General features: G+C 34.9%; 1 protein-coding gene across 6 annotated transcripts in view; it reads right to left on the bottom strand.

The window, feature by feature from the left end:
• Positions 1–26,727, bottom strand: part of ADAM32 (ADAM metallopeptidase domain 32) — a 174,394-nt gene that overhangs the window by 98,395 nt on the left and 49,272 nt on the right. For all 6 annotated transcript variants that reach the window (XR_009615993.3, XM_078445534.2, XM_060653507.3 and 3 more), the window contains 3 exons: positions 21,922–22,003; positions 15,055–15,191; positions 725–902 (listed from right to left, as the gene is read on the bottom strand). Coding sequence is in view for 5 of the 6 variants with exons in the window: in XM_078445534.2 (XP_078301660.1) it covers positions 725–902; positions 15,055–15,191; positions 21,922–22,003 (397 nt within the window). In the remaining variant the exon portion in view is untranslated. The remainder of the gene's footprint in view (positions 1–724; positions 903–15,054; positions 15,192–21,921; positions 22,004–26,727) is intronic.

Here is a 26,727-nt window from a genome sequence, read left to right as displayed (position 1 = left end):
GGGAGGGGCAGAGAGAGAGGGAGGGGAGCAGAGAGAAAGGGAGACACAGAATCTGAAGCAGGCTCCAGGCTCTGAGCTGTCAGCACAGAGCACAGCGCAGGGCTCGGAATCATGAACCCGAGATCATGACCTGAACTGAAGTCAGACAGTTAACTGAGCCACCCAGGCACCCCTCCATCTATTTTATAATCATGCAAATATATGATATCTACAGTATTGCTGCAAATACTGAACTGTCTAAAAGTATTACAACCTGGACTTTTTGTATTCACTGTATTTTCAGAGTTTTGTTTCCAAGTGAATAATTAAAATCACCCACATTCAGACTGTAATATTAATAGTCTTCCCTTACCATACTACTAATTCCATTGTGAAATAATACCCTAAAGTATACTTGATGGTCGGCTGACAAATTAATCTTCAGTAAAACATTTATAGTTAAACACAGGTTTGGAAAAATCTTGTATGTTCAGTTTAGAATACAAAAGCTCACTCTAGACTCTCTTTTTTCCCATCAGCAATAATTTTTAGGGGTACATTTCATTCTTGTTCCAAATTCTTCAGCCTCTATCTATACAGTATACTCTTGCATGTATTTCAAACTTGATTTCACTTAACTGTAAATATTCTGCATAGTATTCAGCCATATTTGAGATACATAACATTCACAGCAAAGAGATGAACTAAAACAATAAATTTATGAATTTTCCTATTTCAGACTTACTTCCTCAGTACCACAGTCACACGCTTCACCTCTCTCCACTTTGCCGTTGCCACAGATTGCTCTCAGAGCTGTTTGCGTTTGGGGTTTATTCTGAAGACATTTGGCACCCATATTTGAAATGAAATTTTCAAAGTCACTCAAACTGCAACTGCTAAAAGTCTTGACACCACTTGATCGCCTAGAGATGAATCCATACGATGTCATTGGCAATACACTTCTGAAAGCACAACTCTATATATTTCAAAATGTTAAATTTAATAGGTAACGATAAATGTTCATAACAAGTGCTTAGAGGCCAAAATCATTCCTGAGTAGGCCATGTGATTTCATTCACTGGAATACATGTCCCTATTCAAATAAAATTAAGTATTAATAGTAAAAAACAAACAAACCGATTAGAAAATGGGCACAAAACTTGGATAGATCACTAGCCAAAGAATACATATAAATGGCTAACAGGTAAACGAAAAGGTGCTCAATATAACTAATCATCAGGAATTGCAAATCAAAACCACAATAAGGAGCACCTGTGTGGCTAATTTGGTTAGGCAACCTACTGTTGATCTCAGCTCAGGTCTTGATCTCAGGGTTGTGAGTTCAAGCCCCACACTGGGCTCTGCAGTGGGTGTGAAGCCTATTTAAAAAAACATACACAATAAGATATCACCGCACATCTGTTAAGATTTCATTTTTAAAAAGATAAGAGTTGACAAGGATATGGAGAAATTGGAATCCTTGGTACACTGTTGGTGGGAATGTAAATTAGGACAGCCACTATGGAAAACTGTAGAGAGGTTCTTCAAAAAGTTAAAAATAGTGGGTGATGGGCAATGAGGAGGGCACCTGTTGGGATGAGCACTGGGTGTTGTATGGAAACCAATTTGACAATAAATTTCATATTTTAAAAAAAGTTAAAAATAGAACTACTGAGTATATATTGGAAATAACTGAAGGATCTCAGTATCTGCATCCCCATGTTCATTGCAGCATTATTCACAATACCAAAGATATGGAAGCAACCTAAATATCCATTGACAGATGAATTTTAAAAATGTGGTACACATGTGCAATGGAAAATTATTCAGCCTCAAAAAAAGAAGGCAACCCTGCCGTACGCAACACATGAATGAACCACAAGGACATTAAACTAAGTGAAATAAGTCAGTAACAGAAGGCAACTACTACATGATCTCACAAATATAAGATAGCTAAGACAGTCAACCTCATAGATGCAGAAAGTACAATTGTGGCTGCCAGGGGCTAGGAGGAGGCAGAAATGGGAGTTATTCAATGGGTATAAAGTTTCAGTTATTCGAGATGAGTACATTTCAGAAATCTGCTGTGCAACATAGTGCCTCTAGTTAACAATAGTGTATTTCATATTTAAACTTTCAAGAGAACTCCTGTTATGTGTTCCTACCACAATAAAAAAATCAAGAATAGATTTAACTTTATTTTTATATGCCTTACAAACTACATCACCTAAGAGAAAAATTTTTGGAAGTTTATTTATCTATTTTGAGAAAGAGAGAAAGCACAAGTGGGGGAGGAGTGGCAGAGAGAGATGGAAAGAGAGAGAATCCCAAGCAGGCTCCACACTGTTAGTGCACAGACCAATGTGGCGCTCGAACTCACGAAACAATGAGATCATGACCTGAGGCAAAAAACAAGAGCTGGCCACTTCACTGACTAAGCCACCCAGGTGTCCTGCTAAGAGAAAATTTTGAGTTTTGGGGTATGATTGTATGTAAATTCTTGTATATAAGAAAGAAGTATTTATATATGTATATAATGCTTCTGCCTAGGAATGGAGAAAACCTCATATCCACTTATGCTAATTCACAGATATATATCAAATATATTCTTCAAACTTCTCTTCTACTCCCTCAGTCTTTCCCATGACCATTATAAAATTAAGAATCAAGCTCTTTGAGGGGTACCTGGGTGACTCAGTTGGTTAAGCATCTGACTCTTCATTTTGGCTTAGGTCATCACTTCTTGGTCATGAGATCAATCCTGGCATGGGGCTCCATGAGGAGCATGGAGTCTGTTTAAGATCCCTCTGCCTCTCCCCTGCTTGCACACATGTTCTCTCTCAAAAAAAAATTTTTTTTAAGAAAAAAGAATAAAGCTCTTTGAAAGTTTAAATCTCTTCTACTTCAATAATTTTTCAATAGCCTTTCACAGGTTTGTAGTATATATATAATATGATAGATAACTCAATGAGTTGTTAGCTGTTTGAGGCAGGAATTTTACCATCCTTATTGTTGGTATTACTTATTACCAGGACAGGACTTAGCAAACATAGAATCAGCTGTCTACTGGTTCTTTGTAACAACAAAAAACTTTTATTAAACAGACTATACTGTGCTTATTCCTGAGTTTTCTCACAGATTTCAGAGAAACTGTATATTAATCAAAGCTTTATAAGGTTAACACACCACTAATAAAGATAACTTCAGAGAATATTTCTATGAGTCACTCTAAATATGTAGTAAAAATCTAACAGACAAGATGGAAACTGACATTTATTGCACACATATTATTAGCCAGATATTTTATATACTTGATTATTTAATTTAATCCTCATCATAAATCAGGGACGCCGGCATTGTCTCCAGCATTTTAGATAAACTGAACTAAAGTTCAGAGAAGACAAAAACCTCACAAAATCCACTCAGTTTGTAAATCAGCAGAATCAGTATTCATACACAGTTGTTTAAGACTTCAAATTCAGGTGTTTTTTAACCCCAAAATTCATCTCTGAATATTACGTAATGAAATATTTACAATCAAATATCAATATATATTTTACTATAAACCATAAAATTTGATAATCTTGTCACCAAAACTGGAAGGTGAGGAAACTTTTAATTGAAAACTGTATAATATTTTGGCTCTGGAAACTAGTTTTAGTCAACTATATTTAATCCCTAGTTATTCATTTTTTGCTCCCCCAAACTGCAGTTCTTAACTTAAGAACATGTATTCCCCAAAATTATTTGTAATCAATTATAAGGAGTTTGGCTGATATTTTACACATTGAATTCTAATGCTATGTTAGCTTTGTTCCCAAGTATTTTATAAAAGCTTACTGAAACTATGCTATAACTAGCCTAAGTTCTGGGTTCAGAGAACAGAAAAATTAAGTGATAGAAAGAAGTAATGGGAAAGCAGTGTCCTCTACATTTTTTTGTTTTGTTTTGAGGTTAGAGATAGCACTTGGCAGCATTTTGAAAATATATATATATCTTCTACACCACTTCATTTTCCATTTTCCTTTCAGTGCTTTTCTCTCTTCCATATGTTTTCCCCCAAATTCCATGTTCTCACTGCTCCTGTATAGCCCTACACCACCACTTCTATATCCTCCAAGGTTTTCCCTATTCCTCAAATAAGACATAACAGTACAATAAATAACTTAGGTGTGACTTTATTAATTACATCATCACAAGTAATGTATAATGTACAATGTAGCTATCATGATCTCATTTTTCAGATGAGAAGACGAAGAGTTAGAAAAAATAACAAAACAAGTGAAAGTTTATAAAGCCCATGTTCCCCTCAATGTAGTCCATGGGGGAAAATGGTATCTTCTCTTCTTCAATCAAACTTCCATAGTTTAATGAAACTGGTCTTAGCAAAGAATGAAAAGAAAACAATATTAATAAAATAATTGAATTATGTTGAATAACTGATAACTCCATGTTCCTTCCAAATATTTTCGCCTTTTTGTAAAATGATGCAACCAGATAGGTAAGCAAACCTTGCCATGCGTTTTCCCTAGGTTCCTACTTTCATAGCTTTTGCCATTTTCTCTGCCCCTTTCCTCCCTCCACTTTTAAATTCATTTGTGTGTGCAGACTACTCTAAAAGTGAGAGTTTAAAACACAAGCCACCCACATTTAAAAAGCAGATATAAATTAAAATATCAAAATAATATACCATTATGATCACTGGATTTAAGAATTAAGTTTGCTCAAATACATATTCTCTTGCTACATAGTTCAAGTTAATTCCAATACATTAACTGTCTTCTATATGAAGTCAGTATGGAATAGAGAAAATAACAAAGCTTTGGGTTAGATAAACTTGTTGACTAGGACCAAACTTGTGACTCATGAGGCTTTAGACAAAGTGATTAACTCCTAAGTCTCAGTCTTCTCATCTACAAAATAGGGATAATAATACCCATCCACCTCATAGCGTTGTTGTGAGAATTAAATATTATTACACAAGTAAAGTGCCTAACTGAACTCTCTGGCCTATAGTAAATGCCCAATAAATCACTGGTGACATTACTGACCTCTAAGTACTCTTCAGTTATTTGCCCAATATGTTGACTATATTCCTTATGCTTAGAACTTCATCCCTGTAACTTATTCATCCCATAACTTGAAATCTATACCTCCCAACTTCCTTTACCTATGTTGCCCATTTCCCCACACACCTCTCTTCTGTTCTCTGTATTTAATTCTATTTCTACTTTGTTGTTACTGTTGTTCATTAGTTTTGCTTTTAAGAGTCCGCATGTACGTGAAATCGTATGATATTTGTCTTTCTCTGACTGACTTATTTCACTTAGCATAATACTGAAGTTTGGCCGTTAATTAACTGTATATCCAATGAAGAATTATATTTAGGTTTACTGTACCCCAGGAACTTTAAAATAACACACACATTAAATGGAAAAAATATTTTCTTACTTGCTCACATGCCTCCTTTGAAAATTATATAACATATAAGATGTATTGCGGAAATGCAAAATTTTGTAAAAGTAAAGTTAACACTTGCCCTATCCATGAGTTTTATAAGAAATTGAAGACTACGTATGAAAACATTTTAAGTATTTATAAAGCACCATGCAAATCCAAAAGTTTATTAACACGGATTCTAAAGCCAAAATGCCTGGGTTCAAAACTTAGGTTTGCCACAAACTAGCTACCTGACCATAGATAATTATCCTTTTTAAAACAGTTCATAAAATTTAAAAATGGAAATAATAGGAAATGCCTTATAGAGAGATTGTGAGAATCAAATGAGTTAATACATACAAAGTATTTATGATGATCTCTAGCACATATTAAGTACAATGTAAAAATATGATATTCTTATTATCATTAATACTAGACTCTGGGTGACCTACATGAAATATCTTTTTGTAGAATACTTAAGAGTAACTGGCCAAATGGACAATAGTCACAGAATAGCAATCCTCATATTCTTTATAAATCTACATAAATTTTATATTTAACATATTATAATATTCACTTAATATATATTAATTTAATACAAGTATATCATGTGTACATAAACATATATATATATATATAATATTAGTTACATATATAGAATTAATTTAGATTGAATTTGTAATATAATATTTGTATATATAAGTATTTATGGTAGAGTTTGAGTTTTTTTAGAAATGTAAGAGTTAACCCTTAGATGGCTCTTAGTAGTTAACTATGAAAAGAACATGTTTTTTAACATTAATGCCTATTTTCACTAAAAAAAAAAATGTAGAACACCATACAAACTTGCTATAGCCCTTGTCTGATAAACTATTTGGGGGTCACTGGCAAATTTAGAAATCACTGTAACTAATTCACCACATACTTAAACGGGATTTTATAGTTTAGAAAACAGTCCCATTTTCTCTTCTCACTTTATTCTTATATTACTGTGTAAAAGCATAGGCATAATCAGTTACATTTTTAAAGATAAGAAAAATAAATCTAAGTACTCTTCAGTTATTTACCTACTATGTTGACTATATTCCTCATGCTTAGAATTTCATCCCTGTAACGTATTCATCCCATAACTTGGACTCTATACCTCACAACTTCCTTTACCTATGTTGCCCATTCCCCCACTCACCTCTCTTCTGTTTTCTGTATGTAAGCCTATTTCTGCTTTGTTGTTGTTGTTGTTCATTAGTTTTGCTTTTAAAATTCTGCATGTATGTGAAATCATAAGATATTTGTATTTCTCTAACTTATTTCACTTAGCATAATACCCTGCAGGTCCATCCATGTTGTCTCAAATGGCAAGATCTCAACCTTTTTTACTGCTGAGTAATATTCCTTTGTGTGTATAATATTTTCTTTTTATCCATTTATCTATCAAAAGATTCTTGGCTTGCTTCCATATTTTGGCAATCATAAATAATGCAGAAATAAACATAAGTGTGCATATATCTTTTCAAATTAGTGTTTTCAATTTCTGTGGCTAAATAGCCATAGTGGAATAACTGCATCATAGTTTTTCTATTTTTAATATTTTGAGGAACCACCATACTGTTTTTGACAGTAGCTGCACCTATTTACATTTCCACCAACAGTGTATGAGGGGTTCCTTTTTTCTCCACATCCTCTTCATCACGTTATTTCTTATGCTTTTTATTTTAGCCATAATGACAGGTGCAAGGTGATATCTCATTGTAGTTTTGATGTGCATTTCCTTGACGATTAGCATCTTTTTCACATATCTGTTGGCCATCTGTATTTCCTCTGTGGAAAAAAGTCTATTCAGGGAGTCCTCTGTCCATTTTTAATGATTGTCTTTTTGGTGTTCAGTTCTATATGTTATTTATGTATTTTGGATAGTAACCCTTTATCAGATATAGCATTTGCAAATATCTTTTCTCATTCAGTAGGTTGCCTCTTTGTTTTTTTGATGATTTCCTTCACTGTGCAAAAGATTTTTATTTTGGTGTAGTCCAATAGTTTATTTTTGCTTTGGTTTCTGTTGCCTTATGAGACATATCTGGAAAAATGTTGCTTAAGCCAATGTCAAAGAAATTACTGCTTGTGCTCTCTTCTAGTATTTTTATGGTTCCAGGTCTCACATTTAGGTCTTTAATCCATTTTGTGTTTATATTCTATGTATGGTATAAGAAAGTGGTCCAGTTTCATTCTTTTGCATGTAGCAGTCCAATTTTCCCAACATCATATACTGAAGTGACTCTTTTCCCCATTGTATGTACTTGCCTCTTTTGTCATAGATAATTATCCATATAAAGTATGGGTTTATTTTGGGGCTCTCTGTTCTGTTCTATTGATGTATGTGTCTATTTTTGTGCCAGTATTATATTGCTCTGCTTACTGCAGCTTTGTAGTATACCCTGAAATTTGGGATTATGATAGCTTCATTTTGTAATTTCTTTTTCAAGTTTGCTTTGGCTCTTAGGGGTCATTTGGGGCTCCATACAACCTTTTAGGACTATTTTCTCTAGTTCTGTGAAAAATGGTGTTGGTATTTTGATACAGATTGCATTGAATTTGTAGATTGCTTTGGGTAGATGGACATTTTAACATTTGTTCTTCCAATCCATGAGCATGGAATATCTTTCTATTTGTTTGTGTCATCTTCAATTTCTTTCATCTATGTTTTATAGTTTTCAAGTACAGATTTTTCACCTCCTTGGATAAGTTTATTCCTAGGTATTTAGCTCTTTTTGGTGCAGTTATAACTAAAATTATCTTCGTTTTTCTTTCTGCTACTTTGTTATTAATGTATAAAATACAACATGTTTCTGTGTATTAAGTTTGTATCATGCAACTTTAGTGAATTCATTTATTACTTCTAATAGTTTTTGGCAGATCCTTTAAAGTTTTCTATGTATAGAATCATGCCATCTGCAAAAAGGTACAGTTTCATTTCTTTCATATCAATTTGGGTGCCTTTTATTTCTTTTTCTTGTCTAAATATTGTGGCGGGGATTTCCAGTAGTATGTTGAATAAAAGTGGCAAAAGTGGACATCCTTGTCTTCTTCCTGATCTTAGACAAAAAGCTCTAAGTTTTTCAACACTGGGTATGATGTTAGCTGTGGGTTTTTCTTTAATGACCTTTATTGTGTTGTGGTATGTTCTCTCTAAACCCACTTTGTTGAGAGTTTTTATCACGAATGATGTTGAATTTTGTAAAAGGCTTTTTCTTGATCTGCTGAGATAATCATATGCTTTTTATCCTTCCTTTTGTTAGTATGATGTATGTTGATTGACCTTCAAATATTGAACCATCCCTGTATCCCTGGAATAAATCCCATGTGATGATATTAAACGATCTTTTTAGTGTATTGTTGAAATGTAGTTTGGTAATATTCTGTTGAAGATTTTTGAATGTACATTCCTTAAAGATATTGATGTGTAGGGGTTTTTTTGTAGTGTCTTTGTCTGGTTTTGGTATCAGGGTAATGCTAGCTTCATAATATGAATTTGGAAGCTTCCTGTTCTATGTTTTGGAATAGTTTCAGAAGCATAGGTATTAACTCTTAAATGTTTGGTAAAAATTTATCCATGAATCTATCTGCTCCTGGATTTCTGTTTGTTGGAGGGTTTTGATTACTGGTTCAATTTTGTTCCTAGGAATCTATGAGTTTGAGTTCAGATTTTATATTTCTTCCTGATTTAGTTTTCGCAACTTGTATGCTTCTAAGAATTTATTTGCCCAATTTGTTAGCATACAATTTTTTGTAGTAGTCTCTTATAATCCTTCGTATTTCTGTGCTATCAGTTGTTACTTCTCTTTAGTTTCTGATTTTATTTAAGTTCTTTTCTTTTTTCCTTTATAGGTCTGGATAAAAGTTTTTCAATTTTGTTTATCTTAAAGGAACAAGCTCTTGGTTTCATTGATTTTTTTTCTATTTATTTCTTTAGCCTTTACTCCATTTATTTCTACTGTGATCATTCTTATTTCCTCCTTCTACTTTGGGCTTTGTTTCTTCTTTTTCAATTCCTTTAAAAGGAAGGTTAGATTGATTATTTGAGGTTTTTCTTGTGTCTTACTGTAAGCCTGTATTCCTATAAATTTCCCTCTCAGAACTGCTCTTGCTGTGTCCCAGAGACGTTGAAATTTATGTTTTTATTTTCATTTATCTCCAAGTCTGTTTTGATTGCTTCTTTGATTTCTTTGTTGATCTAAGTGACCATTTAGTAGCATGGTATTTAGCCTCCGTGTGTTTGGGTTTTTAATTGATTTCTAGTTTCTTAGGACTATAGTCAAAAAAGATGCATGATATGGTTTCAATCTTCTTCAATTTATTGAGACTTGTTTTATTGCCTAATATGTGAAATATCCTTGAGAATGTTCCATGTGCACTTGAAAAGAATATATATTCTGTTGTTTTTGAGTGGAATGTTCTCTATGTACCTGTTAAACCCATCTGGTTTAATGTGTCATTCAAAAATACTGTTTTCTTAAGTGTGGTCCAAGATGGCAACATAGGAAAACCCTGAATTCACCTGCTCCAGGGAACACACCAAATTACATATAACCATAGGACAATTTTTCCTAAATGAGAACAAAGGGCTGACTGAAAGGCTACTGCACAACATAATACAGAACAGTAAAAGAAAACAGCAAGAAAGATGGAGACAGTGGAGCCTAGGTGGCTCAGTCAGTTAAGCCTCTGACTTCGGCTCAGGTCATGATCTCACAGTTAGTGAGTTCGAGTCCCACGTCAGGCTCTGTGCTGACAGCAGGGAGCTGGAGCCAGGAGCCTGCTTCAGATTCTGGGTCTCCCTCCCTCTCTGCCCCTCCCCCGCTCACGCTCTGTCTCTCTCTCTCTCTCTCTCTCTCTCTCTCTCTGCCGCCTTTCTCTCTCTCAAAACTAAACATTAAAAAATAAAAATTAAAAATAAATTTAAAAAGAGAGAGATGGAGACAAAGAAAGGTGGAGACAAGGTAACAAAGGCAATTCCTACTCCTGACTTTGTGAACCCCAGTGGGGAGGTATATACGTACAGAAGGACCAAAAACAGATTCTTCTGTCCTTAGACACAAGAAAACAAAACAACTGCAGCTTTAAAAAGCAACTAGCATTTGAAAGACACAACACTAGAACTCTGTCAAATGGTGGAGGGGCTGCAGGAACTTTCTCTGGGTCACAGGGTCACCCATCTGAAGAATGATGGGTTTATATTTCCCCTCCTCCTTAAAAACGCAGACTGGAGCAGGGTCCAGATGCCATAACGGGCTTGCTGACTCATGAGTCCCAGGCCCTCAAACCCACCCCAGCCCCAGCTGTGCAAGGACACAGAAAAAAATCAAATCCTTTATTTCTTTCTTTCTTTCCTTTTCTTTCTTTTTGTTTTCTTCTCTTTTTCTTTTTCTGTCTTTTATCTTTTCTTTAAAAAGCCATGATTTATTTTTTAATATTTATTTATTTATTTTGAGAGAGAGAGCAGGGGAGGGGCAGAGAGAGGGAGAGAAAGAGATTCCCAAACAGGCTCCATGCTGTCAGCACAGAGCCCTATGTGGGGTTCAGTCTCATGAGCCATGAGATCATGACCTGAGTTGAAATCAGGAGTAGGACACAACCAACTGAGCCACCCAGGTGCCGCTAAAAAGCTGTGATTTAAAAGAGCAACTAGCACATAAAACAGCCAGCACTAAGACTCCTCCAAAAGGCTGAAGGAGCTGCTGGATTGCTTTCTGGTAGGAGGGCAGTCTTGAAAGTACCTTGAAAGCACAGACCAGTGCACAGTCCCAGTGCCCTAATTGGCCTGCCATCTCAGTGAGCCCAGGCCCACAACTCACACCAACCCCAGCCATCTTACCAAGGTGGCCGATATGCATCAGGACACCCCTGGTTAGTCTCACTAAAGCCCCAGCCTTCACGCCAAGGTAACACAGGTGCAAATCACCACAGAACACCCCAAGCCCGCACCACTTGGGCTTCAGACGTCTTGCTAGGACATGGTGAAGAGTGCTCTGGAACCTCTTGATTGATGTATGTTTCAAATCCCACTGCATGAGGTACCCCAGGAAACACAAGCCCATGCTTGCATCAATTTCAGCCACTCCAGCAGGGCATCCCCTATAAGGAGTGCTCTGAACACATCACCCACACCACTCTTGGCTCCAGTCACCCAGCCAGGGCAACCCTGAGCTAGCACCTTCAGAAAACCTGGCGTGTATGCAATTCAGCTTCAGCTGTCCTGCCAGGGCACACTGTATGCAAAGAGCCCAGGAATCACACTGGGCCCTGCCCATTTTAATTTTAGCTGTCCTGCCAGGGTGCCCCATGCGCAGAGCATGCCAGGACCTCCCAGCCTATACCCCACCTCAGCTTCAGCCACACCTAAAGGGCATGCTCTGTGCAGATAGTACTGGAACAACCCAGTTTATATCCACTTCAGTTTCAGCTTTCCTGCCAAGGTGCCCTCTGTGCATAGAGATCTGGGTGCCCCAGTTTGCATGCACTTTAGTTTTAGCTATCCTGCCATGCAGAGAGTTAAGGAATCTCCAGATACTACCTTAGCTCCAGCTGCCCCACCAGAGTATGCCCTGCACAAAGCACCATCAACAAATAGCTCCCCAAGACACCCTAGCCTATAATCACTTCATCTTCAGCTGTCCTGACAGGGAACCTCCTACACACAGTGCCGTCAACATATAGAATCCTGGGATATCATGTACTGCATTCACTTCAGCTTCAGCTATCATGACAGGGCACACACCATGTGGAAAGCCTCTGGATCTCCAGCCAATGCCAGCCACAGCTCCAGCCAACCAGCAAAAGTCACCAACCACACACAGTCTACCTAGAGGATGGCTATACATAAGACCATTCCTTCAAGTTTATAAGTAGCTGTTCTGACTAATCCATACAAATAAGCACAGTAAATCAAGCAAAATAAGAAAACAAAGGAGTATGCTCCAAAAGAAAAAACAAGACATCAGGAAAAAACTAAAAGAAATGGAGATAAGCAATATGCTGAATAAAAAATTTAAAGTAATAATCATAAAGATGTTCACTGGAATGAAAAGATGAGGGTTAGAACTCAGTGAGACTTTCAATAAAGACATACAAAATATTAAAAAAGAATCAATCAGGGGTTCTTGGGTGGTTCAGTTGGTTAAGTATCCATCTTCAGCTCAGGTCATGATCTCACAGTTCATGAGCTTGAACCCCACATCAAGCTCTCTCCTGTCAGCATACAGCCCACTTCTGATCCTCTGTCTCCCTCTCTCTGCCCCTCCCCCACTCATGTGTATACACTGTCTCTCAAAAATAAACATTAAAAAATAATAGAAAAATAAAATAAAAAGAAGACCTGAAGAATATAACTGAAATAAAAAACACACAAGAGAAAATCAGAAATGAGAAAAGAAGTAACAACTGATACCACAAAAGTACAAAAAATTATAAGAGAATGCTGTAAAAAATTATATGCCAATGAATTCAATAACAAAGAAGAAATGGAAGCATACAGTCTTCCAAAACTGAATCCAGAAGAAATAAAAAATCTGAACAGACAAATTACTAGCAACAAAATTTAATCAGTATCAAAAAACTACCAAAAAATAAAAGTCCAGGACCAGATGGCTTCACAGGTGAATTCTATCAAGCAGTGAAGGAAGAGTTAATACCTAATTCCAAAAAACAGAAGAAAAGCCTCCAAATATATTCTATAAAGCCAGCATTACTCTGAGACCAACACCAGACAAAGACACTACAAAAAGGAAAACTAAAGGCCAATATCTCTGATAAACATACATACAAAAATCTTCAAAAAAATTAGTATTAGCAAGCCACATTGAACAACACATTAAAAGGACCATTTACGACAACCGAGATTTATTCCAGAGATACAAGGATGGTTCAATATTTGCAAGTCAATCTATGTGACAAAGGATAAAAATTGATCATCTCAATAAATGTAGAAAAAGCATTTGACAAAATTCAATGTCCACTCTTGATAAAAACTCTCAACAAAGTGGGTTTTGATGGAACATACCTCAATATATTAGGCCATATATGAAAATACCACAACTTACTCAATGGAAAAAAAACTGAGACCTTTTCCTCTAAGATCAGGAACAAGACAAAAAAATGTCGACTCTTACCACTTTTATTCAACATAGTACTGGAAATTCTAGCCATAGAAAATAGACCCAAAAAAAGAAATTAGAGGCATCAAATTGGGAAAGAACTTAAACTATTACTATAAGCAGATGGCATAATACTATACATATAAAACCCTTAAAGCTATATCAAAAAACTAAGAAAACTAATAAATGAATTCAATAAATTTGCAGCATAGAAAATTAATATACATAACTCATTAGCATTTCTATACACTAACAATAAAGTAGGAGAAATAGAAATTAAGATAACAATCTCATTTATAACTGCATCAAAAACATTATAATACTCAGGAATAAACTTAACCAAAGAGGTAAAAGACCTGTACTGTGAAAACTATAAAACACTGTTAAGAAATTGAAGACAACACAAAGAAATAGAAAGACATTCCATGCTCATGGATTGAAAGAACAAATATTTTTTAAATGTCTATACTACCTAAAGAAATCTATACATTTAATGCAATCCCTGTCAAAATACCAACAGTATTTTTCACTGAGCTAGAACAAACAATCCTAAAATTTGTATGGAATCCTGAAAGACCCCAAATAGCCAAAACAATCTTGATAAAGAAAATCAAAACAGGAGGTATATCAATTCCAGACTTCAAGTTATATTACAAACCTGTAGTGATCAAAAGAGTATGGCACTGGCACAAAAACAGACACCTAGATCAATGAAACAGAATAGACACTTGTGTCGAGCACAGCATAATATATTAACTTGTCAAAAAACTAAGTTGTATATGTGAAACTAATATAAAATTATATGTAAACTACAAATAAAATAATTTTAAAAATACATACAAAAAAACACTGTTTCTTTATTGATTTTATTGATTGATTATATTGATTACTGGCAATTTCTCTCTGTATGTTTGTTAATAATTGCTTTAACTATTTAGGTGCTTCTATGTTAGGTGCATAGATATTTACAACTGTTATGTCCTCTTAATGGATAGATCTCTTTGACATTATGTAATTTCCTTCTTTGTCTCTTATTACAGTCTTTGTTTTAAAGTCTATTTTGTCTAATATAGCTATTGCTACCCCAGATTTTATTTGTTTCCATTTGCATGTAAAAGCTCTCTCCAAACCTTCACTTTCAGTCTGTGTGCTTTTCTGTCTGAGACTGTTGTAGGCAGCATACAGATGGGTCTTAGTTTTTTATCCATTCTGCCACCCTATTCTGACATATTTTTAAACATGTCATTTCATAAAATACATAGTCTAAATATCACTCCCTTGCTAATTTTTCTTTCCAATTGAATTTGTTATCCTTGACTATTCTTAATGGTACACCTCCTTCCAACTCTCTTACACTTAAAATTTCATGTTTATATTTTATAGTACTTGGTCCATTTATGGCTAATTTGTGCTATAAGTAAACATTAAATTTTTGTACTTGAAATATTTAAAACAAAATAAACATATTCTTACTTTTAAATAAACTTACATAGCTTCTGGATTCATTATACAGATAGCTCCTGTACAATGACATTTCTTTGTGTCATCATATGATATTCCCAGACTCAGTCCGAGCATCTGTGTAACAATAATGGAAAATGCCTCCAGAGTTACCTCCTTGGGGTACTACATTAGCAAAAACAAACATTCAAATGAAAGACAAGTCACTGAAAGGTGATAAAAAGTAATAATTTTCTAATTTTGAATATACTTATTATTTTATCAAATACTTAAGAATAGAAAATACAGTTCCTTGAACAGGTGAGAAGCTTAAGTTCTTCTTATGAAATTTTACTGAGATATAAGCAAACTGAGACTATGCCAAGCTTTATCATGATTTAACAATTGAATACCTAATATAATTCTTAAGTAGCTACCATAACTATATAAAAGGGCTGTTTTTCATTATATTTTTGGCTATATGGGTCATGATCTTCAATTTAGCTAATTTCTTATGACAGCTTTTGTATTCATTCTGCTTCCCAGCTCACAAAGTGGCCATGTAACCAAATTACTCAGTTTAAGTGTGCTATCAGCTTCCTGTCAGGATTCTCCATGACTCAGTAACTCATATCAGGGGAAACCACAGAAAGACTCTCAAGATAGCATTCCTGGATTATGCTGCTCACATATTTAACAAAGCGCAGGGATAACTTCCTTGCTAAAGAGAAATGTGACACTGATAATTCATGATATGCAATAACATTATGATTTGTCCAGTTATTACCAAATATGGCATAGGATAAGGTATAGGTGAGGACAAGTTGTGAGGAAGATCAGGGCACTTCATTGCTATAATGATAAGCTCTAGTAAAAACTTTGGGTTCAACTGGATTTTTGACAGCACTAGAGGATGCACACTATGAAAAATATAAAGAGAAAGCTGTGAACGAGCAACAGAGAATGCAAATAGGCAATCAGTAAGCTCCTGTACCAGCACTGTAGTAACTCTTCATATCCTGTAGTTGTTGGATTGACATGGCTGAGTAACACCATATGTAAAGCCTAAGGATAAGGGCTGAAAGGCTGCAGAATTAATTTAATTCTCAAATCTACCAGGCTTGATGGGGAAGAAGCTAGAATCTGAAACTTGGGAAGGGAACAATTGGATGACATGGACAAATATACTTGGATTTCACTTTCCAACATAGGAAGCCTCCCTCTAAACAATATGAGAGAGCCCCCAAATTAAAAAAAAAAAAAACAAACAGGGGCACCTGGGTGGCTCAGTTGGTTAAGCGTCCGACTTCGGCTCAGGTCACGATCTCACGGTCCGTGAGTTCAAGCCCCGGGTCAGGCTCTGTGCTGACTGCTCAGAGCCGGGAGCCTGTTTCAGATCCTGTGTCTCCCTCTCTCTCTGCCCCTCCCCCGTTCATGTACTGTCTCTCTCTGTCTCAAAAATAAATAAAACGTTAAAAAAATTCTTTAAAAAAAAACAAACACACACAGTTTTGATGATAATACCTAGGACATTTGTCTCACCAACCCTCATTGCCTTCAGGTCCATGTTAAGAATTAAATCACAACATTAGTGATGTTATCAAGATGGTGTGATAGGTCATTCTCAATTTTACTACCCCTCACAAGAACAACTAACAACTATTCCTGGACAAGAATCCACCAAGAAGATCCTAGAACATGGAGGTGAGCCTGAAGCGCTCCCTGAACTGCAGAAACCAAGACAGACCACATTAGAAGGGTAAGAGCAGCTACACACTGACTACCTTGCCTCTTCCCAAGGCTGGTGCAGTGCCATACTAGGAGGTCTCCCCAGAGTCTACAGTACCTCAAGTGGGAAATGAAAGCCCAGGGTAGACATCTAGCTTCCCCAGCAATTTAGGTGACTTCTTGGGAGTCCCCAGTCTAGTCTTCCCTGACAAGGAGCACAAAGGATGCTACGTGACTCAATCATGGGAAATCTGTGACAGAGAAGGGTGGAGGGGCTTGCAACAACTAGCAATCAGATCTTAAGACCACATTCCTACCCACAGCACCCAAGAAGTAGCCTCAACCAGCAGTTTTGCCCATCTGTGTAGCTAAGATAGTGATGCAGTCCCACCAGGGAATGCAATGAACAGCGAGTCTTCCTTATTCAGGTCATCAAAAAGCCTTGCCACTACTGGAGCCTGTCTACCTCACACCCCCACCCAGGCAAGGAGGCTGAGTCATAACCCTACCCAATGCCAAGTGTAGCTTCTTGCCCCACCTGACCAGAAGCCAGGTCATAACAACTGGAAGTTACATAGCCCAGCAATGTGCAAGTGGAGAGTATGGTAAGCATGGCTGATTGTCCACAGAGCAAAACCAATGGCACCTTTCAGCCAGGGAACTTGGGGCACATGTCAACTTAAATTAAGACCACACTCCAAGTCTAAGAGAAGTAGCTGTTCTACCTAAATCATAGAAACAAACACAGAAAGACAAAGAAAATGAGGCAACAGAGGAATACACTCCAAACTGAAGAATAAGACAAAACCTCAGAAAAAGAGCTAAACAAATCAGAGATAAGCAACCAATCTGATAAAAAGTTCAAAGTAATGGTCAAAAACAGACTTACTAGACTAGAAAGAAGAGACGATGAACTCAGTGAGAACTTCAACAAAGAGAAAGAAAATAATTTTTAAAAAACAATCAGACTTGAAGAATAGAATAACTGAAATGAAAAATACATCACAGAGAATGAACAGCAGATCAGAAAATGCAGAAGATGAATTAATGACTGGGAAGACAGGGTAATGGAAAATACCCAAGCTGAACAGCAAAAAAGTAAAGAAATAAAAAACAATGAAGATATGTTAAGAGATCTCTAGTACAACATCAAGCATACTAATACTCTCATTACAGGGATCCCAAAAGGAAAAAAGAGAGAGAAAAGACCAGAAAATTATTTGAAGAAATAATACCTGCAAACTTCACTAACCTTGGGAAAGAGACAGACATCTCTATCCAGAAAGCATAGACAGCCACAAATAAAATAAACCATAGGAAGTACACACCACAACACATAGTAATTAAATAATTAAAATGACAAAGATAGAGACAGAATCTTGAAAGTACCAAGAGGAAAACAACTATTTTACATACAAAAAAACCCTCCATAATGCTATCAGCTGATTTTTCAGCAGAAACTTTAGAGGCCAGAAGGGAGTTGCATGATATATTCAAAGTGCTAAAAGGAGAAAACTACAAACAATAATACCCTCCCTGACAAGGTTATCATTCAGAATTCAAAGAGGGAGAGTTTCTCAGACAAACAAAAGTTAAAGGAATTCATCACCACTAAACTGACCTCCCAAGATATGTTAAAGGGATTTAAGTAAAAAAGAAAAGATAATAATTAGAAGAAAATTACAAAAGGAAAAAAATTCACAAGTAAAAGAAACAAAAGAGCATAGGGGAATGAATGAGAGAGAGAGAGAGAGAGGGAGAGGAGAGGCAAACCAAGAAACAGACTCTTAAATATAGAGAACAAACTGATGGTTATCAGAGGGGATGTGGGTAGCAGATGAGTTAAATAAGGGGATTAAGGAGTGTACTTATGATGAACACCACATGTTGTATGAAAATATTGAATCATTAAATTGTACGCCCAAAGCTAATACTATACTGTATTGTTAACTAACTGGAATTTAAAAACTTTTAAAAAAGAATGAAATCATACTATTTGGAACAACATGGATGGATCTAGAGAGAATAATGCTAAGTAAAATAAATTAGAGAAAGACAAATACTATGTGATTTCACTCATGTGGGGAATTTAAGAAACAAAGCAAATAAGAGAGGAAAAGAAGCAAACCTAAAACGAAACTTTTAACTATAAAGAACAAACTGATGGTTACCAGAGGGGAAGTAGGTGGGGGAATGGATGAAACAAGTGAAGGTGATTAACAGTACACTTATCTTGATGAGCACTGAGTAACAGTATACCTGAAATGAATATAACACTGTATGTTAACTACATAGAAATAAAAATTTTTTAAAAGACCTACATGAAAAGATAAAAATATTTTAGATTCTTATATTCTCATCCTGCATCTTTACATTGAATATAAAGGAGTTCTAAAATATTCCTCCTAGCTTTCCAAAAAAATAAAGATAAATCTAGACCAGAGAGACCACACTTATCTCATGTCTCCACTGCCCCAAAAGCAAACAGAAAAGCTACAGGTGAGAGATGGGCAGTCATAGCTGAGAGTTCCCTATGGGTGGGAGCAAGCAATCAGTTTCTTGGAGGAGGGTCCTCCTGCCTAAAAAGTACTGAACCCAGAACACTGGGCAAAGGATCTAGTCAAAAACAAAAGAAAATGATTGCTTATAATTAAAGGAATGCAAAGAATAATTTTTTAAATAATTTAACCCCTAATACACTTAGCATATAGGCCCTACGCGGCCAGAGAAAGGAAGTGACCTTGAAGCAAAAATCATATCTACAAATGAATTCTGAAGTAGCCCATACTCAGTCATCTGAAGACATAAACTTTCCTTTACCTTGAACTCAATGTATCATACCCAATTCATATAAAAAATAACAATACATTAAAAAATAAAATAAACTGGAAACTAAAAGCAGGCAAACAAACAAAAACTCAGCAGTTATTAGAAAAAAATAGGAAAGGATTCTAGGAAAAGGAAGATGAGATTCAATTTTCTATGGCAGTTGGTTTCACCCATAGAAGGTAAAGAAGTGAGGAAAAAAATTAAGCATCTCCATTAGACCCTAATGCCTAAAAGGTTCTCTTAAAGCTTTACTAGCATAACAATATATTTATTTATCCAAGAGTTAATAATTTACATTTTCACAATATTATACTATTTATTAATTTAATCTTTAAATTAACCTGTATACAAAGTATAAAAGTTTTATAGAATAAATTATAAATTTTATAAATCTTGACAATGGACATAAGTGTTGAACTATTTTAATCTCTTATTTTTCATAGCAAGTAATCAATGGACATTGTCTAAGGTAAGTCAATATAATATAAATAATAAGATATGAATAATAGAAACAAATATTACTAAAATGTCATGTAATAATATGTATTATGTATATATTACATATGTATAACTATAAAGCATATATAGGCATATAATGTGTAATGATGTATAATTATTAAAATATTTTTATATATTTTTATAATATATGGTATATTACATAGTAACATACATTAATAATATATCTTATCTTATATAACAAATTATATACTATATATAAATATATAATAAATATATGCATACTATATACAAGTCTGTTCTGTATTTTATATGCTATATATAAATACATACCATATATACTATATATAATATATAAATATATTTATAAATATATATACACTATATGTTATAAATAAACATATATTATACGTAAATATATATGTGCTATATATAAATATATTTACAAATATATATACTATATATGTATAAATATAGCATGTAGTAATACATTTTAATAAATATATACTGTTAAAATAATGAATATGTAAGAATATATACATGACAAAGAGAGTGGACTAAATATATCAAAGATAATATTACCAACATTGCCTTAAGTTTATAAATCAAAATAAGGGTAAGAGCATATTTACTTTAAATAATAAATTTAGGGGCACCTGGGTGGCTCAGTCAGTTAACTGTCTGACTTCAGCTCAGGTCATGATCTCACAGTTCATGGGTTCAAGCCCTGCGTTGGGCTCTGTGCTGACAGTGCAGAGCCTGGAGCTTTGTGTGTATATCTGTCTCTCTCTCTGCTTCTCCCCACTTCTTATGCTCTCTCTCAAAATAAATAAACTTAAAAAAATTTTTAGTACTTAAATTTGTTTTTTAAAAAAATTAATAGGATGGGAAAATTGCTCAACAAATTACTTCACCTTTCAACAACGCATCTAATTGTATCAATAATTTATTTTTCTATATATAAAATATTTACAAAAACTATAAATATTTAAAATAGACATAAAAATTTATTTTATACACTTTTGGAGGTTTGAAACATTTTAAAGAATTTTTATCATACTTTTTGTTTAATCATTTGTTTTCATTTTTTTAAGACAAGGTAGATTCTTTTTTTTTTAAGTTTATTCATTTTGAAAGACAGAAAGAGCGAGAGTGGGGAGGAGCAGAGAGAGAGGGAGAGAGACAATCCCAAACAGGCTCCATCCACACTGTCAGCACCAAGCCTGACACGGGGCTCACTCATGAACCATGAGATCATGACCTGAGCCTAAATCAAGAGGTGGACACTTAATTAACCAACTGAGCCACTCAGGTACCCCTCATTTGCTTTTGTTTTGAAGCTATTTTATTAGGAAGACTATTTGTCTAATTTTCTGTCTATAAGCAAAAATCTATTTGGGTTATAAAAGTTTTTTAAAGGTAATTTCTCATGAGGCACTGTTCTATATAATAAGGAATGCACGTGTATTGATGATATTTTTATTCTACTTCAACTTCCAAAATAATTGCAACAAGATGTTATTCTACAAAATACTCTTTCATCTACACACTTCAAACTTTTAACAGTAATAGAAAGTAAGTGTAATCTCTAAATGCAAATATAAAACTAAACTGTATAAAATCTTTGCTATAATGTTGAATGCTATTTTTAATGTCTATTTTGAGAGAGAGACAGAGTGCATGTGGGGGAGAGGCAAAGAGAAAGAGGGAGACACAGAGTCTGAAGCAGGCTCTAGACTCTGAGCTATCAGCACAGAGCTGGATACAGGGTTCAAACTCACAAACCATGAGACCATGATCTGAACTGAAGTCGGATGCTCAACCAACTGAGCCACCCAGGCACCCTGAATGATTTTTAAATGTATAAATATTTTTTAAATAGTAAGATAAAATAATTACATACCATAGCAATTCCAGCCGAAAAATGGGTAACACACATCTTTCCAGGAACTGTTGCCCCCACATAATCTGGATAATTTCTATAGCTAAATAAATAAGTGCACATTTATAATTAATTTTGACAAATAATTCAGAGGTGAGATTTCCTGCTAATAATTTGTCTGTAGTCCATAAAATCCTAGTCTGAAGCAAACTGAGGTACAATCTCTCCATACATCCTTATTGTTTCAAATTTGGAAGACATTCTTATGACATTAAGCATGTTATATTTCTAAAATATGTTCAGTGGATCCAAGTTTTTAATGCCTTTACTGTTCTCATCACATTTGGTTAGGATTGCTTTTGATAAAACAATTTTGATCAAAAGCATTTTGCTGAGTGACAATGAAAAAGTTTTAATAGTTGAACACTAATATGGATTAAACATTTTCATTCTCATATAGAAAAGCTTACCAGTTTCTCATTGGAATGACTTTATTGTTCTAGAACTTAACATTATTATTTCTGCTTTGAGTGAAGGCCCATATAAACTGTCCTATAATAGCACTATTCCCAGAGGTTTTTCATAAATTATTCCATTTAATTCTCAAGTCAAGCCAGTGAAATAAATATTATTTTCACCTCTATTGAACAAATCAAACATCAGATGAGAAGTATAAATAACTTTCTCAAGGTAGCACCATTAATAAGTGCTACTAAAGGATATGAATTTAGGCAATCTGAATCTACAACCATACTCTCAACCACTTAAGGTATAGATGCTTCAAATATATTCTGTCGTCTTTATAGCCCCTACCAGGAAAAAAACATTCCAAGATGTATATAAAGAAACTTGTTTCAGTCATCAGTTTGAAACTTCCCTCAGTTTCAACTGCTCTTTCTTCACTTCACATTGCACTTTCTCCCTACTGCTGCCTCTGTTCTGTATCTCTGATATTTTCATACCTAACCATTCCAGCACTTGTGTACAAGTATTTACACTTAACATGCAACTTTGGCTTATTTTCCCCAATGTCTTAAGTATTGTTTATACTCTTTCTTAATCCAAGATAGTGCTACCAATAGATTGTGAAAAGGCAAGGAGGTTTGCTCTCACCACCAGTATTCAGCATCATACTAGAAGTCCTAGCCTGTTCAATAAGGCAAGAAAATAAAATAAAAGGTATATGGATTGGAAAAGAAGAAATACAGTTTTCTCTGTTTATAGATGATGTGACTGTCTACCTAGGAAATCCCACAGTATACAAAAAAGCTACTAGAAATAAGTGTATTCAATAAGTTTTCATGTTTCAAAGTCAATGTATAAAAGTCAAACTGATTTTTATAACCTAGCAATAAAATATTTGAAACTAGAGTAAAATGAAACATTTACAGTAGTGCTAATGTTATTTAAGGGTACAAACATGCAATGAGTCATCAATAATACCTAGAGATCGAAAATACAGTATAGTAGATATAAATAACAATGTTGTATTATAATCTTTAAATTTGCTAAGAGCCTAGAACTTCATTATTTCAACCACTAAAAAGAAATGATCATTACATAATATGATAGATGTGCTTATTACCACTAGTGGCAATCAGGGCTGTGCAGCGTTGGTGGTATAGTGGTGAGCATAGCTGCCTTCCACTAGTGGCAATCATATTATAATATATAAATGCATTTATTAACATGTTGTATACCTTATATTTACAATGTTACATAACATTCAAATATATTTGAATAAAAAATTTTTAAACAGGTAAATTAAATTTTTTCAACCTGTGTTCAAAAAAGAATAAAAAATAGCACTAAGGACATGAAATACTATGATATAACGCTAACACAATGTGAGAAATGTCTGTATACTAATGGAATACTGATAGATCTGTATACTGATAGAACTATACAGAACACTGATGAAAGAAATTAAAGAAGACCTAAGTAAATGGGAGGATATACCCAGTTCATTGATTGGAAGACTTAGTATTATTAAGCTGTCAGTTCTCCCTAAACTACCGGACATATTCTATATAGTTCCAATCAACATTCCAGCAAAATATTTCATAGCAACTGAGAAGCTGAATCTAATACTTATGAAGAAAGGCAAAAACTAGAATAACCAAAACAATTTTTAAAAAGAACAACACTTTTGGAGAACTTATATAACTTGATTTAAATGGTTTTTATAAAGCTATAGTAATCAAGGCAGTGTGTTACTCACAAAAGGATAGAACGAAAATAGACTCATACATGTAAGGTCAAATAATTTTTGACAAAAGTGCAAAAGCAATTAAATGGAGAAACTATACTATCTTTTCGAGGATTGATGCTGAATAATTAATTATTCATATGCAAAAAAATGGCCTCTTCCATACCTCATAATATATACAGTAATTAACTCAAAATGAGTAATGAATCTAAATAAGAAAAACTTAAAACTATAAGGCTTCTAGAAAAAGACATAGTAGAGATATCTATAACCGTGGGTGAGGCAAATATATTTTTAGGTACATCAAAAGCACAATTCATACAATTAAAAATTGATAAGTTAATTATGAATTCATCAAAATCTGTTTTTTAAAATATATTGTTAAGAAACTTAAAAAACAACCCACAGCCAGAAAATATTTTTAAATCATATATTATTATAAAAGACATGTACAAGAATGCTTAAAGAACACTTAAAACTCAATAGGAAGAGCTGGTCCAAGAGAGCGACACAGGAAGATCCTGATTTCACCTCCACCATGGACACACCAAATCTACACCTATTTATATAGCAATTCCTCCTGAAAAAGAACTGAGAGCTAACTGAGCAGCTTCTGTACAACAAAAGATAGAAAGACAAGAAAGAATGGCAAGACAGAAGAGAACCCCCACCTCCAACACTGTGAATGGCAATGAGGAGGTACGGTACTGAGAGACCAGGAGCAGATTCATCTGCCCTAGGCTCAGACAAAAAAGCTGTGGTTAAAAGAGCAACTCGTACATAAAAGAGCCAGCCCTAGAAATCCACCAAATGGCAGGGGAGTTGCTGGAACTCTCTGCAGGTTGGAGGGACAAGTGCAATGGTTTATATTCTGCCTGCACCTTAATAATGCAGATAAAAGCAGGGTCTGGGAGCCATAGCCAACCAGGCCTCCAGGCCACTCCCGGATGCCCTGAGGCACAGAAAAGAAGCCAGCATTTAAAAGACCATCTAGTATATAAAAGATCCAGCCCAGAGAACTCCACCAAACCGGGATTGGGGGTGGGGTTGGAGGGCAGCTCCTAGAACTCTCTCCAGGCCAACAGAGGTAGTAAATGCAACAGTTTCCCTTCCCTAAGTTCCCCTTCCATCTTGATAATGTGAATGGGAGCAAGGTACAGGTGCCCTGGCCAGTTTATTACCTCAGTGAGCCCTGCCACCCCAGCTGTTCCTCTAGGATGCCCCTGGTCATTGCTCACTGCAGCCCCAGCCATCAGAACAATCCAGGCCCACACCACTGTAGCTTCAGTCAGCTTGCAAGGGCACCCCCAGCACAGAATACTCCAGGACCTCCAACTGACACCTGTTTCAGCTCCGACTGAAGAAAGAAAATATTAACCAATATAAAGGGAGAAATTGACAGTAATGCAATAATAGTAGGGGACTTAAATACCCCACTTACATCAATTGATAGATCATCCACATCTAAAACCAATAAGGAAAACAGTATCTTTGAATAAACACATTAGACCTGATGGACATAACAGATATATACAGAATATTCCATACAAAAAAAAACAGCAGAATACATAGTCTTTTCAAGTGTATATGGAACATGTTCTAGCATAGATCATGGTAGAACACAAAATAAGGTCCCAATAAATTTGAAAACACTGAAACTATATCATGCATCTTTTCTGACCATAACAATATGAAACCAGAAATCAATTACAAGGGAAAAAAAAACTAGAAAAACCAAACACATTGAGGCTAAACAACATGCTAATAAACAACCAATAGGTCAACAAAGAAATAAAAAAAAAATATGTGGAGACAGATGAAAATGAAAAACACAATGTCCCAGGGGCACCTGGGTGGCTCAGTCAATTGAGCATGCGACTCGGTTTCAGCTCGGGTCATGATCTCAGTTTTGTGAGTTCAGTGTGGAGCCTGTTTGGGATTCTCTGTCTCCCTCTCTCTCTGCCCCTCCCCCACTTGTGCTCTGTCTCTCAAAATAAATAAACTTAAACACACACACACACACACACACACACACACACACACACACACACAGACACTGGCCCAAAATCCATGGCACTCAGAGAAAGCAGTACTAAGAGGAAAACTGATGGTGATACAGGCACACCTCAAAACAACAAGAAAAATCTCAGTCTAACCTTACATCTAAAGGAGCTAGAAAAAGAACAAGCCCAAAATTAGCAGAAGGAAGGAAACAATAAATATCAGAATAGAAATAAATGAAATAGAGGCTAAAACAAATCAATAGAAAAGATCAATGAAACAAAGAGCTGGTTCTTTGAAGATAAACAAAATGGATAAACTATTAGTCTTTCTCAAGGTACTTTTTGCTTTCTCTCTTGGTTTTTTTGACCCATTACTTTTTTCAGTAGCATTTGTTTAAGCTCCATACATTTGTGAATTTTCCAGTTTTCTTCTTGTATTCATTTCCAGTTTCATACAATTGTGATCAGAAAAAATACCAGATATGCTTTAAGTCTTCTTAAATTTATTAAGACTTGTTTTGTGGCCTACCACATGATCTATCCTGGATAATGTCCTACATGTGCTTGAGAATACAGTGCATTGTGTTGGTTTTAAAAGTAATATTCTGTATATAT

The sequence above is a fragment of the Panthera onca genome, chromosome B1, assembly GCF_046562875.1.
Source record: "Panthera onca isolate mPanOnc1 chromosome B1, mPanOnc1 haplotype 2, whole genome shotgun sequence".
Classification (NCBI taxonomy): Eukaryota; Metazoa; Chordata; class Mammalia; order Carnivora; family Felidae; genus Panthera; species Panthera onca.
This window is presented reverse-complemented; position numbering and strand designations above follow the sequence as displayed.